This window comes from Arachis stenosperma, chromosome 8, assembly GCF_014773155.1.
Source record: "Arachis stenosperma cultivar V10309 chromosome 8, arast.V10309.gnm1.PFL2, whole genome shotgun sequence".
Lineage (NCBI taxonomy): Eukaryota > Viridiplantae > Streptophyta > Magnoliopsida > Fabales > Fabaceae > Arachis > Arachis stenosperma.
In genome coordinates this window covers 39,366,196-39,386,434 of record NC_080384.1, presented here as the reverse complement: position 1 = coordinate 39,386,434, position 20,239 = coordinate 39,366,196, and the positions used below count along the sequence as shown (strand labels likewise).

The 20,239-nt window shown below is 32.1% G+C and overlaps 2 protein-coding genes across 2 annotated transcripts; one reads left to right on the top strand and one right to left on the bottom strand.

Moving 5' to 3' along the window:
* The first annotated feature begins 5,071 nt into the window (after positions 1 to 5,071).
* On the top strand, positions 5,072 to 6,635 carry LOC130946429 (transcription factor MYB74). Its single transcript, XM_057875182.1, has 3 exons — positions 5,072 to 5,272; positions 5,412 to 5,541; positions 5,816 to 6,635. The coding sequence occupies exons 1-3, from the start codon at positions 5,131 to 5,133 to the stop codon at positions 6,633 to 6,635; spliced, it is 1,092 nt and encodes a 363-aa protein (XP_057731165.1). The 5' UTR covers positions 5,072 to 5,130.
* Positions 6,636 to 8,606: 1,971 nt separating this feature from the next.
* LOC130944793 (ubiquitin carboxyl-terminal hydrolase 14) lies at positions 8,607 to 15,131 on the bottom strand. Its single transcript, XM_057873329.1, has 20 exons — positions 14,849 to 15,131; positions 14,379 to 14,550; positions 14,110 to 14,222; positions 13,690 to 14,026; positions 13,332 to 13,426; positions 12,924 to 13,057; positions 12,784 to 12,840; positions 12,601 to 12,678; positions 12,241 to 12,295; positions 12,120 to 12,161; positions 11,748 to 11,828; positions 11,170 to 11,368; positions 11,027 to 11,084; positions 10,827 to 10,949; positions 10,484 to 10,572; positions 10,304 to 10,393; positions 9,858 to 10,025; positions 9,622 to 9,740; positions 9,397 to 9,526; positions 8,607 to 9,231 (listed from the first exon to the last, which is right to left on the bottom strand). The coding sequence occupies exons 1-20, from the start codon at positions 14,960 to 14,962 to the stop codon at positions 9,053 to 9,055; spliced, it is 2,433 nt and encodes an 810-aa protein (XP_057729312.1). The 5' UTR covers positions 14,963 to 15,131; the 3' UTR covers positions 8,607 to 9,052.
* Positions 15,132 to 20,239: the final 5,108 nt, after the last annotated feature.

The window sequence follows — 20,239 nt, the reverse complement described above, 5'->3', positions numbered from 1 at the left end:
CTTCAAGTTATATCAGCTCTCATTTTATTCACCTTTAGAGTCAACTATTTTTTAGCCAATATCAACTAAGTTTTTTAAATTATCCTTTTATCCATCTTTATTCACATTTTTTCTTCCTCCTCACATTACTTTACCTTTTATTATTGATCATCACTACCAACCACCTTAAACCTTAAGTGTATGTTTGGGTGTCATTATTTTATTAAAAAAAATTTTTTTTAATGAAAAAAGATCTTTTTTATTTTTTAACGTGTTTGACAAATTTTTAGTAGTAAAAGTAAAAGCACTAGTAAAATAAAAAAAAAAGATCTTTTTTGAGAAGCTGTAATTTACATTTTTTTTAAAAGATCTTTTTTCTTTAAAAAAATATTTTTTCATGTAATAAATAAACAAAAAAGTACTTTTATATTATTATGCCCAAACATAATTGATAGATAAAAAGACCTTTTTACATAAGATATCCAAACATAAAATTACTTTTACTTCTCTATAAGATCTTTTAAAAAAAGATAACTTAAAAAAAAATCTTTTTTAAAAGCTCACCCAAACAAACCCTTTCCGTCTTAAATCTTAAATTCTAAATCGGTCAAAAAATAAAAGTTAAAAAAAGTAACTTTAATTTACATTAAAAAAAGAAATTGGTTAATATTATTAACTAATAAAAATTAATTTTTCACTGTAACAAAATAGAATTTTTGCAACGATGTTTTTTTAACTACTTAACAATAATCATAAAATTATATTGTCGTCCATTTGCGCATTGTCATCGCTAGTACATTGCGAAGATTTAGACAGCAGTTGATAAAGCTGTAGCTAGTTTACAACATTTAATGTGGTCTTTTTTCTGCTACAAGGAGCAATAATTTTAAATCAATAAAAATTATAAAAGTAAAGTAATTGAGATTTTTCTCTAATTAAAGTAGTAAAATTGTAAACCAACATAATTTTTTTTAATTTATATATATATAAAAATTTAATTTTAATGCATTAATAATATATATAAAATATTATATATATTTATGTAATCACAATCGATTTTTAAAATAATTATTTTTATTAATATAATATTATATAATTTGATACATTTATAAATGTATATATATCTTTTTTATTATATCATGAATGTTGAATAAATGACCAAATGTATCTATGAAAGATGAAAACGCTGACAATTGTATTTATAGTAGACCAAAACTAACTTTGTACCTATTGAAGATGCGGTCCGTGTGATAGAAATATCCTGTCTTGGTTTGAGACCAATTTCGTGCTTATACGAGCCTACGTGGCACTCCAAACCCCCCAAATTCGTAAGCACAAAGCTGGTGTCAAACCAACGCAGAATATTTCTATCACACAGACCGCATCTTCAATGGATATAAAGTTAGTTTCGATATATTATGAATATAATTGTCAGCATTTTCATTTTTAATGGGTATTTGGTCATTTATTCCATGAATGTTAAGTTTGTTAGGAAAACTATATGATGTATGTGAAAGCCCATCAATGATATTCAAGCTTTGAAATTATCAGTTGACTACGTAGTACTCATTAATAAATTGCAACTCTTACTTTGTCGTTTTCAATTATTCCAAGTAATAATGCCTTCATGATTGGTCCACGTAAAATTTATGTTTTATGAGTTTCATGATGTTTTCCAATTGTAACTTTTATTTTAATATATCTAATGCATGCAACTAAGACATTTTTCACGTATATATTTTCAACCCTTTCCTCGAACTTTAGTTCCTAATTGGGTTATCAAAAGCTGTGAAATTTGAAATTAAGGTCTCAAATTAAATAGTTTATCGCAGCATTTTCCGTTTCATTTTCAACCATTACAGGCAAGTCTAGTATGCTATTAATTCAACGAAATGGACTATATATATATGGAGATGGCTTTTCAAAAATAGAGTTAGTTCTTCGGTCAAAGAGAGATTATGTTACGCTAATTCGGGTTAAGTACTTCAATCCTGCTAGGGGTGATTATTAAAACATAAATAATCTGCCAAAATATATGATTAAAAGGGTTGCGACTTGTACAAAATTAAATATTATTCTTCAAATATGTAATTATCTAAGTTTAAAGGCTAATCCTTAAACATTCTTTGTCAAATAAAGAGTGTTGTATTATTTGTTAATTAAATAATTTTTAATCTTTAATTTATTATATTTTATATCAATAATTGAAATTTAAAATTTAGAAGATAGAATTTATAGTTAAGACTTTTAGAATTTAAAGAGCAATGCACTTTTTTAATTTTTCAGAGAATATTAATATTCGCCAAATTTAAAGTCATCATTAGTTTATTTGAAAAGATTATTAAATAACAACTATTTTTCAACTCAAGACTTTGATAGCAATAATTTCTGAAATAAGAAAAAAGAGGTAACATATGTATATGTTTTAAAAAGAAAAAAAGAGAGGACTTTAAAGTCATTGATCATCATGAGATCATTTCCGTTGATACTAAAAGAAATCATGCTTAAAATTGAACATTGTTTAATAAAAATCAAAACCCTTTTTCAACAACTTTCATGTGTTCTTCATGGGTTGAAGTGAAAGTTAATTTTCAATTGTGGTCTCTTAATTAGCCCAGAGTACCATCACAAACACCACTCATTTTCTTGTTCTCTGAAATTCAATGAGGCAGCATGAACAAGTTTTCCACACGAAAGAACATGTATGGCAAAACAGGTAAATTTACTATAAATAATTAGGGTTTAGGATATACTAGTATAACTATGAAGAAGAAGGTCAAATAACAGCGATGGAAAAGAATCAAATTTTGTCTTTCTTGTAATTTTCACCTATCACTTAGACCCTTGTTATATGGTTTGTCATAACCAAAATTCAAAATTATGTGTAAAAAAATTGATATGAAAGCTACTTAATTATACACATCATTTCCCATATTTTCCATATTAATCATCATTAGTCTACATTTGATGGAAATATATTCATATTATATATTAGTTATTATTAGTAGCTTTTGAATTGTGTGTATAAATAATTATTATAGACCTTTATCTAACACCAATAATATTTTTAAATAAGAATCATGTACTTGTTAAAACAAAAACATATTATTGAATCCTTGCGTGAAACTAACGGAACATGTAATAGTAATATTAAAGTCTATACAGATATATGATAAGATAATTTTACCGTATAATGTTGAAGTGAGACCAATGGTCTATTTGGTCACATGTGAGAATAAAAAATATTGAAGTCAAAACATTTATAATTGGAAGCAATTTTCACTGTTTTAGTTCGTTTAGAAATAGTATCTCTCAACATTTGTTTTGCCGTGTGACACTGTTGGCTATTGATGAACATAGTAAGAACCTTCCATAACAGCTAAGGCCAGTTATTTTACATACTATATATGCTACATACTTTGTAAACAAATTAAATGAAAAAATGAAGATATATATATATGTTGACTTTTGACCAGAACAGATCAGAGGCGATCACTGTAGCGCCGTCTGTATCTGCGTCAGTTGTGGAATAACGTCGCAATATGTCTTGCATGTCTATGGTGCCACATGTCATGTGTTTATTTATCAAACTTTATTTTCATTATTGGTAGAATTATTGGATATGTATGTGTTTCTTTTAATTTTAATCCATTATTCATGTAGAAAAATTTTATACTAATTGATACATAACCTATACCTCGATTACTCGAAAAACTCGGAACGGAACAATAAATCTGGACCCGACTATTTAAAAAGAGAGACATAATCAACAAAATCTGATCATTTAAATCAGAATACGATAGCTGACTCAGAATTACGGATCTATCTGTAACTGACGAACAAAACATCATTTATAAAGTTAAATACACAACCTCGACTAAAGATCATATTCTATTCTTAATTTTATATTCGCTTAATATATTCACTAAAACTCCTTATTGACTTAATGAGTATTGGAATATCTTTTGTAAGTATTTCTGTCGCGGTGTTCAATCCTGACCAATATATAGCTCTCCCTCCCTTTTTTGACGATACCCTAATCGAAATTGCTATAGCTTGACCACCCCAATACGAACGAATCACTAATATTTTTAATTTAGTATAATTTATGAAAATATAAAACTTATTAATAATGTGTAAAATTTATAACAAATACAATATATATATATTGTATGATAAAAATTTACATAAGTTATCTTCATATAAAATTAATACTTAACAACTATGAATATTATCTAATGATTTTTAATTTCCAGCTTCACATGAAGACAATGTACACAAGTCTTCAGCATATTGTATACGTTGAACTCTTTTCAAAGTTTTTTGTGTACTAAACTGTTGATGTGGATAACTGTAGTGTTTGTGATATGGAAGCACATGCATGCTTTCAAGAGTTGAGACAAAAGCCAGCAAATAATTTTTAAATCATTGGTCCAAATTAGTCATTTTGATGTTAATCACTTAAGAAAATCAAATTACTTACCGGAATTACAGGTTTGCCCTTTGAACATTTTATTTTTATTATTATTACTATTACTTACTAATAGAGAATCATGAAAATGATTAAATATATAATATTGAGGGGGTTAACAACGAGTTAACATAATTGACATTCAAAAAGTTTTATTGAAAAACATGGAATAATGTACACATATATAGTTTTATTATTTTTTATATATATAATAAATATGACGATAATATTATTTATTTACGTATACGTAGCAATAATATTATTGAGCTAGCATGGTAGCTAGCTAGCTAGGGTTACATTAATTTTGTGGTGAGATGGTGTTAGAGAAAAGAGTTACATGACAGGGTGACACATACATATATATATATACAGTGAATATAAGGCTATAAGATGCTTTAATTTAATTTCTCATAAAATGTATTTTTTATTCTTTACAGTAAGACACGTCTCCTAAGTAATGAACAAAGGACGGTACCGAATCCCATTGACTTAGATTATGTTCCTTACATTGCTTTCTCATCCTTCTTCTTCTCCCTTTCTCTAACTATTTATATATATATTCTATGCTTTCTTATTTATTTCCTACTCCTTATTATTGCTTGTAAGTAGTAGATCCTTTATCTCCTTACAACAAGTGTTCATAATATTTGTTTTTTAACTTAATTAAGTAATTAATCATCATGGCCAAGTCTTGTTCTAGTGAAAAGAACAATAATAGTGGATTGAAGAAGGGTCCATGGACTCCGGAGGAAGATCAAAAACTCATTGATTACATTCAGAAACATGGACATGGCAAGTGGCGAACCCTTCCTAAGAATGCAGGTACTTTAATTTAATTAATAATCATCTTAGTTATATAAGTGTAGGTGTGTTAGATAATAAGGTATTATACATTTATGTATATACTTAACATGAATATATTTGTAATGATTTAACAATGTTGAACATGTTTAATATATAGGATTAAAGAGATGTGGAAAGAGTTGCCGGCTAAGGTGGGCTAATTACTTGAGGCCTGATATAAAAAGAGGAAGATTCTCATTTGAAGAAGAAGAAATTATCATCCAGTTACACACTGTTTTGGGAAACAAGTAAGATTATTAAATCAAACCTAGCATCACCTAAATAATGTTATCCTTCATTTTTAATAAGTCTATGTATAAATTATATTAAAGAAGAACCTTTTTGAATTTGCACATGTAATGTACAGAATTATTGCCAACTAATTCATAGACTTTTCAATTGTGTAAAGAATTAAAATTCATTTCATATACAGTACTCTTCAAAGTCAATTATACATGCTTAACTTAATTTGAACAGCATTATTTATAATTAAACTAAACTTTTTTGTGTAATGCTTATTAGGTGGTCTACAATTGCTGCTAATTTACCTGGAAGAACAGATAATGAGATTAAGAATTATTGGAACACTCACATCAAGAAGAAATTGTTGAAGATGGGGATTGATCCAATTACTCATACACCACGCCTTGATGTTCTTCAACTCTCTTCAATTCTAAGCTCAACCTTATACAATAACAATAATAATTCACCCCAAATTAATAATAATTATTACCCTATTAGCCTCTTTGGTATTGGATCATCAAGTGTTGCAAATAATCCAAGCCAAGTCCTAAGTTTGCTTGCATCTCTTCTATCGTATCAAAGCAGAAACAATGACAACATTTTAAATCAACAAAACCAACTTGGTACTATTAGCCCTCTATTATTGCAAAATCAAATGCACCTTAACCCTAGCCAAGCCTTCCAACCAAACCAACCTTGTGCTAATAATTTTCATGTGGAAACCCAAAACATGAAATCAAAATTAGAGCCTCAAATCCCTTCAATTTCTACCCCTTTTAGCCATCAAAATACATTACCAAATTTGTGGCACTATAATGGTGGCGGTTACATGGCTAATCAACAAGGTTTTCCTTCCTTGCTGGAAAATAATCAGATTTTGTGTAGTGAAGGGATTATGGCTAATTTCAATTTGATGAACTCAATGTTATCCTCTTCTACAGCTTCATCTTCTAGCCCCAGTAATTTGAATTCATCATCTTCAACAACATTTGTCAATGGGACAACAACCACCGAAGATGAAAGGGACAGTTATGGAAGCAACATGTTGATGTATAAATATAATATATCAAACGGATTGAATAACTCTGGACTTTTGTGATTGCATTGAACTCAGTTTTATCATTGCAAGTTGTGCTGTAATATGCTGATTATTATTATTATTATTAGTTTTGTCAATACTTTACATTTGTTTAGTTCAGTTTTAAGACTTTTTGAAGGTTCTTTTTTATAACACTCATGAATTTATTATTTACTAGATGATTTATTATTATTATTATCTTGCAAGATTCGTAACTAACTATATAAAATATAATATCACATTTACTTAATTTTAATAACCCAAAAAATTTAAACCCAAAATGGCACGCTGTGTCACAGGGGAGTGGATCCTCTCCAGTGAGAAAAAAACTGGATGGTATCCAGTGTTCAATCTAACCATTCATTGCGCTCTCTCTCTTATTTATTTCTGGTCCCACTCATAGAATCAAAGGTGATAGATCACACTGGATTCTATCAATTGTTAAAAAAACTAGAGAGGATCTTTTTCCGTGTCACAGAACTCATGTTAGATTATTACTCCTTTGGTATCTAATTAAAGAAATATATATATATATATATATATATATATATATATATATATATATATATAATTACATCTACCAAGTGTTTTGTTACATGAAACAAGCTCTATATTATCTTTTGTGTCCACCAATCACAATGTTTTCTAGTCAGATACATAATATAGATACACATGCATAATTGAACATAGGTAAAAAATTATACTTTATTAAAATAAAAAATGTAAGGCAACTATAGAAATAAATAAACATACATTTCAATTGGCAACTGGCAGAACATAATTGATGGGACAGAAGATTTTCATCCTTTGAGGATTTGAGATTTCGTCCACACAACAAAGCATATATATATGGATAGCTTGATTAATTAGTTTATAATTCAAATTGTTCAAAAGTTAGGCAAGTCCTAGTGAGCATGTACCATGCATTAATTAACTAATCAAACAATGTGTGAACATTGCTCCATCCCTTAGAGATAGCTAATCAAGAGAATCATAACTTTATTTAGATTATTTTTTTTAAAAAAAAATACTAGGTGAATAAATTATTTTTGTATCTACATTTAATCAAGTATATTTTTTTGTTTTTCTTATGTTTCTTCTATTTTGTTCTTCTTCAATTAAAATTTTTTATTATCAATTCTTAAATTATTTAACCAACTTAATTAAACTTGGTTACTAAAATCAATGATTTGGTCATATAGTATTACCGATTTTTAAAAGTATATGACATTATTGGCCTATTGTGGATAATAAGTCATCGATGAACACGGTTAATTAATTAAGCTTACCATAGTGTGGTCACATCCAACTCTAGGTTTCTTGCATGTTGCAAATATGTAATGAACAATAATCTCGTAAATAGTTTAGATTTATGAATTCGTGTATAGATTTTTGCGAGTCTTGTATGGAAAGAAATTGGGGTATAAATAATTGGTGAAGAAGGAACTCTAAAGACTAGTTATTCTGGATGCATTTCCATATTTGGGAGGGACCACATAATTGGAATTTGAAAGTGAAGAGAAAAAGCGAATTGTGGAACATAGAAACACATACACTCATAAATCATCATCACAACAGTCTACAACTTCTTCCGTCTACGCATCTACTAAACTGTTTCAAAGCTTTGACTCCCCCTCCTTTTTTCTCTGTTAAAGTTCCCAATAAAATCCACTTCATGTTTCACGTGTCTTAAATTAAAACATAACATGAATAAGAAATAAAGTATATCATTTATCTCTCAAATGTTTTATTTTAATTTTATTCTAATGTTTCAATTATACTTTGAAAGTTAACACACTTGACAGAGATATTGACGTTGCAACTATATGCTACCATATCACTAACATATAACAACTCTCAGCTGACACATCAACGTAAAATTGCCACATCACTCGTATTCACCTGAAAGCCGAGTCCTACGATATGTTCCTCGTAACACTATATTTAAAGTTCTCTGAAATTTAAAAATAGTGTCGTCCCATCTTTAAATATATTAGATGCAGTGTGGTCTATCTTTATCCTAAAAGCATTCTCTTAAACTTCCATTCAACTTCTACACTAAGAAGTACTTGCCGGGATATAATGTGAAACACAATCTAGCCGTTAAGAGAAACATTCTCATGCATAAACTCATCAAATAACACTTTGCTATTCAATTTCTAAACAGTCCATTTCCATAATCTGAGAAAGGTATGAACGTTCGGTCTAGTTCTCACAGAATGGAAGCACAACTGGCAGACCCAAAAAATAATGGTACAGCCAAAGATGAGTGTTTACCATGCCACCAAGAAAGGTACAGCCAAAGATGAGTGTTTACCATGCCACCAAGAAAGGTATGTAGTGTAGGTAGCTGGTTTGTGCCATTCTATCATCCTCTTTACAGATGAAATGTTCATCATCACAAGTTCAAACATGTGATCAAAAAAACAGTATCTAATTCAACCATCAATCCTCTCGAAAAAATATAGATAGCCCATGTCCTTGGGAGGATTGACCGAAACCGCAACCTTGGCGTCATTGAAAATAACCCATCTACCTTCTTTCAAAATGTGAGCTACATAGTGACCACAATGTGTCGAGGTTCCCATGTGGCTGACAATTCCTATAAGTCGATATTCTGTGAAAAGCCAAAGGTACCCAAAAATTGATTAAAACCAACATGAACACTTAAATGAAAAATAATGGAATATGAGCAGAGAAGTAGGATGAAGTATCACACCATAGGGCAATGACAATTACAGCATATACCAAAACAAAGTAATTGAAAAAGGTAATAACTTACTTCCTCCTCCATCTGACAAGCCAACATCATTTGAAGCAGAGGTTGTGTTTGATGCACTAGCATCCATACTAGAAACTGATGCATCGGGATTGCTGAATATCCACTCTGTTGCCTTCTCAATGTCTTCACCCTACAAGGCAGGTGTTACCAGTTCAAAGACTGTCTGGACGAACTCACCCAACAAAATCCAACAACGGGGAGAGGAAAACATCATAGAATAATTACCGATGCCTTCAATGCTTTTCGAGCAACATGATCTTCAAATCCAAAAGAAATGAGTATGTCCACTTTTGATTGATCAACGTTGTCAGAGCTGTTCCCTTTTGAAATAGGGCTGTCAATATCTAATTAATAGAAAAAAATTACCATTATCCCCTGAATATTAGGTTTACAACGAAAAGCAACCACAAGATCAGCTAAAAGTAATTGATTCGCATGACAAAGGAAAGCAAAATAGAAACCTGGATCATCCATGTGAGATAGTAACCAATTCATTGCCTCCTCTACTCCAGCATTTAAGGTGTTAATAGCTGCCTTCTGACAATGAAGCTGGTTAAAACCCATAGAAACCAGCTGTGCCACAATGTCTTCATTGGCGGAAGGTTGGTTTGAATCCTCGTCAATGGGTTCTGTGCAACATGATGCAGATGTGGTTAGTTAACTTAAATACCATCTTCGAATACCAAGTAACCAACACGGAATTCTAATAGAGAACATATTACACAATACAAGCAACTCATTCAAAAATGAAAACTTGACATGGTAAACAACCCATTGATGCGACAGAATGGATAAATAACCATATATAGAATACATATCCAGACTGATTAATCCCAACATAGTTTAGTTGACACAAGCATGTTTCTCTGAAATCAAATATCTATTATCTACTTAAAAAGTCACATACCCGCATCTGGTAACAGTTCTTCCCCTGGGTGATGACCTTTGCTACGCATATGATTAATATCTATGATATCAGGAACATCTATGTACACATCTGAAAGAAAACAAGTTATTAGTAATATGAAATTCTTTGAAAAATAATACTAAGCAAAGTGCATTAATGACATCTTGATAGAAGAATTACCAAGCTTTTTGGGCACCCATCCCTCCTCCATGACAAATTTCCTCATATGTAACACAAGGTAATCAGGGAATGATGTGAAACCAGCTGTCCTGCAGATCAAGAGTTTCAGAAGCAAAATTACTTCCAATGTACTATTAATAATAACACCACCACTACTTAGGACAGCAACAAAATATACCAACCAATGCATATTTTTAGCTACCCAGCACAAATGAGGATAACAGATTAAATTTCTCATGAAGCCAAGGAGCCATGAAATACCATATGTAACTTCTATGTTCTATCCTATATGAACCAACATGCATGTCATTGTAATATAAGCTAAATTTTATTGAATGCTCACTTCAATGCTGTTGTCTTTGCTTTTAAGGCAGTGCTGTAAAAATCATGTATCTCCTCTGGAGCTGAGAAGTTTCTAAGGCAAGCTTCTAAAGGAACTCTTGGACGTACAATCTCTTCGGCCGACCTATTGGAAAAAATATCATTAGAAAAACCTATATAAGCAAATAGGAAATAGCAAGATTCCTGAGAATCTGGACTTACACATCCTTCCCTTCAGAAAGCTTCTCTGCTTTCAATTTGCGAAATAATTCCATTTCTTCTGCAATTCTCGAAGAAACAAAAGCACTAGATATTAGATCTAAATAATTCCCCTTTAAGTCCAGGCTTATGATTTGAAAAACCACCTTTATTAGTTGCTTCGTGCAATGGGATATTAAGAGATAGAATGTAGTCTTGTCTTTTATTATATGCAACTTTTCCAGATGAACACAAGATTCGATCTTCAATACCAAACTTGAAACACTTTGCAGGATCTAGTTCAGCTTTCCCAGCATTAGATCTTTCAACTTGATCGAGAAAATGAAGGAAAAATTCTAAAGCATCCTAACAATATGTTGGAAACAAACTGTAAGAAGATAGCATAATAAATGTCCCTAGATGGAAAAAATTTAGTATATCGAAAATAGAAGGAACAAATTATTTTCAAACAGAAGTCCTTAAGTTGTCAGTTTTAGCGCTAGTAATAGGCCAAAATTAATTATAAGACGCAAAATTCATCATAACAATTGCAAGTAAAACATATCTACTTCCCATCTTCTAGTGCCTTGTGATGAGAGGAAGATACATTCTAAGGTTCATATATATATAGCATAAAATACTAAAATTAGATTTCAATGCAAGTTCATAAATAACTATGGACATCTCCAACAACATAATAACACACTTTTTATACTATTGATTCATGTTAAGGGAATAAAAATACCTGTTGCCGCATAGATGAAAATTCAGGATGACTGGCAGCAATCACAGACTTGAACATTCGTGGAGGTATCCCTTCCTGTTTCTAATGTTTTAGTATATTGCAGAGGGGAAACCAGAGACAACAGGAAAGAAAAAACTAATCAAAATTAAAAACAATAAGATGAAACAAATAAAAAATTCTGATTAATGCGCATTAAAAAAGAAAGACACAGGGGGGGGGGGAGGATGGATCCCATTGACAAAAACTAGTAGTGAAAATAATCCTAGAAAAATACACTGCCCGCAGAGGAAACTGATCAATTAAAAATTTTAAGTATTCATGATGACGAAAGCTGACTAGAAATCGTAGTCATCAAAGAGATAGAGAAATTACTGGAGTCTTAGTTGTGGCATCAATGCTTGAATTGTCATCATTCTGGAGGAAAGAAGGTGATATTAAGAACAAGAACATATCTGAACATATCTTCAACAGAAATGTATTGATGGTTACGCACCTCATAGACTGGCATAGAATATTTGCCAGATAGTAGACCATGGGCCAGTTTTGTCCTGGAGTAAGACAAGAACCATTATTATACTTTTCTTTTGAAGATTTTTGTATGGGAAGATAACTCTGTTTTGAAGAAGCTATTCATTATTTATAACCTTTTGCTTTATTAAGAAGAGAGAATGACATGTGTAATTAATACCCAAATCCATGTTTACCATCCGAGAAGTATAATAGTATATTATAAACAAAAGATCCCCAGATGCAGTGCCAAAGTTGTTCCAAGAATTAAGACACAAAGCACATACTGATTTAGAAAAGAGATTGCAACAGATTTCTAATAAATTACAACAATCTAGTTACTTACAGTTGCATATTCAAGTCGACGGTTGGATCAGCAGGAGCCGTCTCAAATGCCTTTTTCAGACTTTGGTTTATATAGTACCTGCCACACAATCATACCAGATATAAGATATTGAAGCAACTGCGAAATTGCAAATACGGTTCAAACAATTTGAAGGCGGCAAAAATATACAAGACACGAACCGACCTTGAACAGAATGATCTTGTTGTGAACACAACTTGCATAGTTGCTGCCAAGTAACAACTGAAAGAAATAAAAATGAGTAAAGTAGAAAGCAGATAAAGTAGTACACTGTAGCAACCAAGAGTCAAACAGGCCTACTCTACCTGTTGCCAAGATTGACCAATCCCGTGTATCCAGGTCCAAAAATTGGTTCCTTTTCCTCTCCGCTTTCTTGGATCCGATTCCAATCGAAATTGGTATTGTGATCAAGTTCTCTTTCGGCGGTCGTCATTTCAGTCTGAATATAATAAATTGGCAATTAGATAACATGTAACATTCAAACTCTTATGTGACATCATGTCCAATGCATAAACATCCAACAATACTCACATTAACCTAATGCTTAGAAGGGGAAGAAGCTTGACAAGCAATCGGCATATATTTGCACAATGAAACATTTTCTTTTAAAAGATGGTCAAAGGGCACAGTCATAAGTTCGGGTGAAAAAATGCCACGGAATTCAAGTACCATCAGGAATATATCAAGTTATCAACACAAGAGAAAGAATTAACCTTTTGTAGTGATGAGAAGTCAATGCCAAAAAAGGCCAGATGCTGTGCTAGATGTGGGTCTAAGACGCTGTTGTCCTCTGGATATGAGTAAACGTCTGAGCTGCCAAAATACATTATCCATAATTAGCACCGAATGTGAAAACAAAAAAAATAAAGAAAAAAAAAAACAACTAGCCTCTCCTTCACATTACTTATTTAAAACCAACATTACAGCAAAACAATGAAGTTTGTCAACATAATGATCATGTGGGCAATGGTAACCCTTCATGATTGCAAAGTGAATCAGGCAATACAAGTAAATCATTGAAACTACTAGGACTATAAGAATGTCAAAGCACAATATGCTGTAGGGCATCACCTGCTGCTTCCAAATCAGCAGTGATAGTCCCGAGCTTTACAGCAAGAGGGTAGCCTGTCTCATTGTAATGCTCAACAGCATGGTTGTTTCCACCACTTCCATCCCAATTTCGCCTCCCACAAAGAATCATCCCATCAGTCAGATTTAGCCAAAGATTATCCGTCTTGTCACACTTGGCACATTTCCAACCAGACGGAGGGATGACAACACCATTGTCAAGTTGCTGTAAATTCATTGCATAAGTACTAACTGTTTTCTTATCAGCAGTCCAAGCTGCAACCTGCTCCTTCCGTTCAGCACCCTCAGCTAGTACTATAGCATCTGCAGCCAACCTTACCTGGAGTATTTTTAACGAAATAAGAAAAATACAAAAGAAATACACCACCATAACAAAAGACAGAAAGAACCATAAACAAGTACCTTCTCTGGCAATTCAACAGATGGGAATGGAAGAGATATATAGTTTGGTAAAATGACTATACTATGAGTTTCTTCATATTCGGGTTCATTGTTGTCGAATCCCCCTTCAACCCCTACAAATTAACAAGATATATAAAAGATGATACATCCACAAAAAGAACAGCAAATTTGTCAAACTGGTAGAAAGCCCCCTTATTCATCACAGAAAACAGCAGAAGAAACGGCAGAACACTGAATATCAGAGCAAGCTTAATTTTCATTTCACGAACCTATCGCCAAGCGGGTTGGTTTCTTGGTAGGCCTGTCTTCTGGAACCAGTTTCTTAGTCTTCTTTACATGCAAATAAACAGGGTTACCAGTCTTCTCGAAATTCCAACCCACACAGTCCTTCCCAAAGGCAAGGAAAGTGAACATGTCGATGTACAACCCACCCTCTGACTTCTGAAAAATAGAATTCAAAAAGAAAATAATAATTCAGCACCAATCAACATGCATCAAATTCAACTCACAGTGCTGCCCAACATTCAACAACAACAACAATATCTATATATAACCTATCATTTGAATAAACAAAATCCATCAAAGAACTAATTTTGATTCCATTTCCAGCTAAAATGAGCCAAGACAGTAGGAATCCAAAGAAGAAGAAAATTTGCTCAGTGAAGCTCTGGTATTCAGGGGTGGGGGGGGGAAAGAAAAGAAAAACCCTAATAGTAATTTGATTTGGAATTTAGCTTACGGGGGTATCGAAGGAGAGGCAGCATTCATGCTTGAAGATGCGATTGGTGGGTTCGGGGATGCGAACGCGGGAAAGATTTGATCGAAGCAAATCCATAGGCTCCACTTCCATCATCGATTATTCTTTACCAAACACACCACTCGCCACACTGTACCCTAGAAAGAAATCTTTTCTGGTCTCCGAGAGAGAGATAGAGAGAGTTAAAGAGTTTTTTGAGTAGCAGAAGAAATGAAGAAGAGGGGTTTGGTCTGGGGTTAAGAAAAAGGAAGAGAATCCGTATTTGCCCTAAAACACTATGCCAAGTTAAGTATATCCTTTGTGCCTACCTGCTTCTGCAAAACCCAATTGGGCTTCTCTGTCTTTTTCTTTTTTTTTTTTAAGTCTGTTGTGCCCAATTTTTGGCACAAACGGTTAACATTGGAAAGAATTCAACAGTTAAAGTCAAAGATCATATATGTATAAAATACATCATAGTTATAGTTAGAAAAAATATAAATGGGTTAAGTTTAGTGGTCAAGTTACTTTATTTGTAAGATTATTTGTAGTTCAAATTTGCTTGAGATTCAAGACTACTTGAAATTCAAGACTATTTGAAGTCCAAATCTATTTGAAGTTTAAGACTATTTGAAGTATAAGTTTACTTGAAATCCAAAGTTATACCAATTAGTTGAGAATTTTTTCTCTATAAATACGATTAGTTTCAATAAATTAGGGAAACTTCTATTCATTCATACACTCACTCACTCTAAGAATTCCTAGTCACACTAACCTACGGAAATAAGAGTCACGAGTCCATGTAAATATTGGGAGACTCCATTTTGCTTTTCAAATATTCTCCACATACAACTCATTTACACATACAAGTTCATACAAGTCTCTTTAACCTAATTCACCTCACGCGCCACTAGCTAACCAATTTTTCAATCAACGCGCGAGTATATAACTGCCTTTTTCGAAAGCATTTTGTTTTCTTTTTCGAATTTTTCAGCGTTTTCGATTTACGTTCTCTTTCGTTATCGTCGTCACCAACACCACATCCTCCTCCTCTTCCTCCTTCTTTTCTCATTGAAATTTCTTTTCCTCCTTCTATTTTCTCCTTCTCCTCCATCATCTTCATCATCATAATCATTATCGTTATAGTCATCATCGTCTTCTTTCTATACTATCGTCATTATTATTATCGTTATCGTAGGATTTTTGTTATATTGATGACGTTGCCTAATCCAAAATTGATTTAGATGTGTTTTTGTTGATAATTCAGTCATTTTTGTGTGTTGTTTTCAAACTGAGTTTGTGTGTCGCTATCATTAAGTAATTTTGGTGCATTTCTGAGTTAATTGAGGTTTGTAGCAAAATTTTGGTGTAAAAACTAAGAAATTTATGTGTTATTGTTAAGAAATTTCAGTATATTTTTATTCTGATAAGTTCTGCATAATTCAAAACTCTTTCTCTTTCTCTTCTTCCTCCTCATCTTTTGCTGCTTCTTCTTCTTTTTCATCATCATCATAATATTCTTCTTCTTTTTTTCTGATTCATTTTTTTTCTTATTTTACCTTCTTAAATTTCTTATTGTTTTACTCTCTTAACAAGAATAAAAAGCAAACAAACAAAGAAGAAGAAGAAACACATAATGCTGCAAAATTACTAAGAAGATGATGAACCTACATTCATTCAATTAAAAAGAAAGAAAGAAATAAGAAAAAGAAGAAGAAGAAAAATTGCAACATTAAAGAAAATATTTTTATGTATTTGTAGCAAAATTTCGATGTAAAAACTAAGACATTTATTTATATGTTATTATTAAAACATTCGGTGTATTTGTATTCTAATAAGTTCTGTATAATTCAAAACTCTTCCTCCTCCTCCTCATCCTCCTCATCTTTTGCTGCTTCTTCCTATTTTTCATCATCATCATCATCATTATCTTTTTTTTATTCATCTTTTTCTTCTTATGTTACTTTTTCAAATTTTTTCTTATTTTACTCTTTTAACAAGAATAAAAAAATCAAACAAAGAAGATGAAAAAATATATAATACTACAAAATTACTTGGAAGATAATGGACATACATTCATTCAACGAAAAGAAAGAAAGAAATAAGAAAAAAAGAAGAAAAAATTTTATACATGTTTCATTGAGTTGCATGTCTTTTTGAACTCACATTGTATGATGCAATCAAAAAATAATAGCGGTATATTTTAGTGTGTGTTTCAGTGTACTTTGTTGATGTTATCCTCTTTATGCTATAACTAGACAATAAAATATTGTTATTGTGCTTCTGATATTATTTTGTACATATTTGAGTGATTTGCAACTGATTTTGTTCATTTATCAAGAATTTTGTTCATCAATTTATTGTAACAAATCATAAAATTTTGTTTTAGTGCTTCTGGTATTATTTTATGCATGTTTTATTGAGTTGCATGTCGTTTTGAACTTACATTGTATGATGTAATAAAAAAATAGCCACGTATTTTGGTTTGTGTTTTAGTGTATTTTATTTGTCTTTCGGTGTATTTTGTGTGAATTGAGGTGTACTTGCATTGTTACTGTTGTCCTCTTTAAACTGTAACTAGACAATAAAATATTGTTATTGTGCTTCGTTCTGATGTTATTTTGTACATATTTGAGTGATTTGGAATTGTTTTTGTCCATTTATCAAAAATTTTATTCATTGATTTGTTGTAACAAACCATCAAATTTTGTTCTAGTGCTTCTGGTATTATTTTATGCATGTTTTATTGAGTTGCATGTCATTTTGAACTCGCATTATATGATGTAATCAAAAAATAATAGCCGTATATTTTGGTTTGTTTTTTTTGTGAGTTTGAGCAGAAAATCAAATTATTGATAACAAATGAGTTTTGTATATCATTCAATTCTGCTCATAAATCAAGCATTCAACATTTCAAAATTAATATGTTGAATAACATTGTTACTTCAAGCTTGATTTCAAAATTGTTACAAGTTAGTGCTTCTCTTGGTAAAATAAGCATACATTAAGGGGGAGCCATGTGACATTTAGAAAGGGAGAGAAATTCAAATTCAAAGGGAGTATTCTTTACTCAATCTCTAAATTTCTTTCCATTTCAATTTTAATAATGTTTGTCATCAAGGGGGAGATTGATGAGTTTGGAAAACTCTAATTTAATTTTGATGATGAACAAACATTATTAAAATAATTAATTACAAAATTATTAATTTGATTTTCATTTAACATATGTTAATTAATAATTTTGTGATGCAGGTTTTTAATTTGGGCCGAAAATTAAATAGGATGCAAGCCCAAGTGTGAATTTATTCAGCATTAATATAAAAATTAAGTTGATCCTATGGCTGAATATTTGTTTCGGTATTTGGGTCAATTTTTATAAAACAAGCCCAACTTAAATACTTGTTACTAGACCATTGAAGATTGGTCTGAAATCAAGAGAAAATTGGGCCAAATTAAATGATTGTTGTAACTAAGCCCAATTTTATATGTGATACTAGTTCCTCATGCATGATCCGAAAACAAAGAAGAGGAAAGCAAGATTGCTTTCAACGGATCCAAAAGTTTAAACATGTGTTGGATTTCAAATTACACTAAACTATCATTTATTGCATGGGAACTATGAGAGAGAAATTGACAAATTGATTTGATTGCAAGCACCAAAGCTACACGCTTGTCAGCAAAGAGAAAGGGAAATTAATTCACTTTTATTCTTTATCTTTTGGTTCATTAACCACTATTCATAATTTCTCTTTCCTCTCTCTCATCCATCTCTTTCTCTTCTTCGGTCATTAACCAGAAAAACCATGAAAGCAAAATGGAGCTACCGAGGTGGAGGAAGAACACTCTACAGGACCATCACAATGATGGCACAAAAAAGAAAAATAAAAGTATGTAGTAGCTGAGATTTTCACCAAATATGGTTAGATTTGGTGAGGTAATCTTGAGCTCCTCTTACTCAAAAAGAAGAAGAAGATTCGGCCAGCAAGGGGGATTCTTGAAGCATGGCTTGTCTTTGATTCTGCTCAACCACCACAGGAAGTAGCTAGAGTGGCGAAGTGATGGTTGAGGCAGAGATTGAAGCAGATGAAGTCATCATCATCATGAAGCATCAAGGGCCAGAAATCCATCTTGGAGGGAAGCCAAGGATGGAGCGCTCGGATTGATGAAGAGTGATGATCAAGAAAGAACCAGAGGTAATTGCATGTTGGATTTTGCAAGGTTATCTCTTCTCTCTCTATGTGGCCGAACCGGTTCTGTTTCTTGAAGGAGGAAGAAGTTGGTTTGGGTGTTGGCTTCAAGTGTGGAGGCTTCCCTCTTCTTTAAAAAGAGAGAACAGCCACTGTTTGGAGCAAGGAGTAAGATTTGAGAGTGCAAGGCACAGAAGTCTCAGAGCTACCTAAGCTAGCAGTTTTTCTTCTCTTTCAATGTATTCTGTTTTGTAATTTTTCTGTTTAATTTTGTCATGTCTTGAGTCTCATGGAAAAAGGCAAACAGTGAAGTTTGTATGAAAAAGCCATAGAGCGGAAAAAGGCAGAGAGTGCAAAATTAAAAGAAAAAGCCATAGATGTCTTAGAGTTCTTTTGTTCATCTATGTTGTGTTTCATGATTATGTGGGAATCCCCTTGTAAGTTGGGTTAGCACTTTACAGTTTGTAATCAAGTTGATTATAGTGAAATTCCATCATTGTTGTGATGGAGACTGGATGTAGGCTGCATTGCACTTAGCAGCTGAACCAGGATATATCTGGGTGTAATCTTCTTTCTCTCCTACTTCATTTCTGTTTCTACTGTTCAGGAGCAAAATCCAAAAATGTCTCGTGCCAAGTGACGAGACAAAATGAAAATGTCTCGTGGATAGGAACGAGATAAAAACAGAAAAGTCTCATCTAAGTCCAGCAAGTGTATTCAAGCAAAAAGGGGCTAAGATTCAACCCCCCTTCTCTTAGCCACTGAAACCATCAATTGGTATCAGAGCTTGGTCTCAAAGAGATCAAGCTTTGCAGCTTGGAGAAAAGATCCTCATGGCAGAAAGCAGTGGCTCAAATCTAGTATCATACAATCTCACAGAAGGGCAATCAAGCAACAGGTCGCCTCTTTTCAATGGGGAAAACTATACCTATTGGAAGGAGAGAATGAAGATCTTTGTGCAAGCAGTAGACTACAGGCTTTGGAAGATCATCCTAGAAGGACCACAATTTTCTACTAACACAAGTGCTGAAGGAGTAGTCACTCTTAAACCAGAAGCAAGCTGGACCGAAGAAGATAGGAAGAAAGTGGAGCTAAATGCCAAGGCCATAAATCTACTCAACTGTACTATCAACTTCGAGGAGTACCGACGGGTATCACGATGCACAACGACAAAGAAAATCTGGGATAAATTACAAATCACTCATAAAGG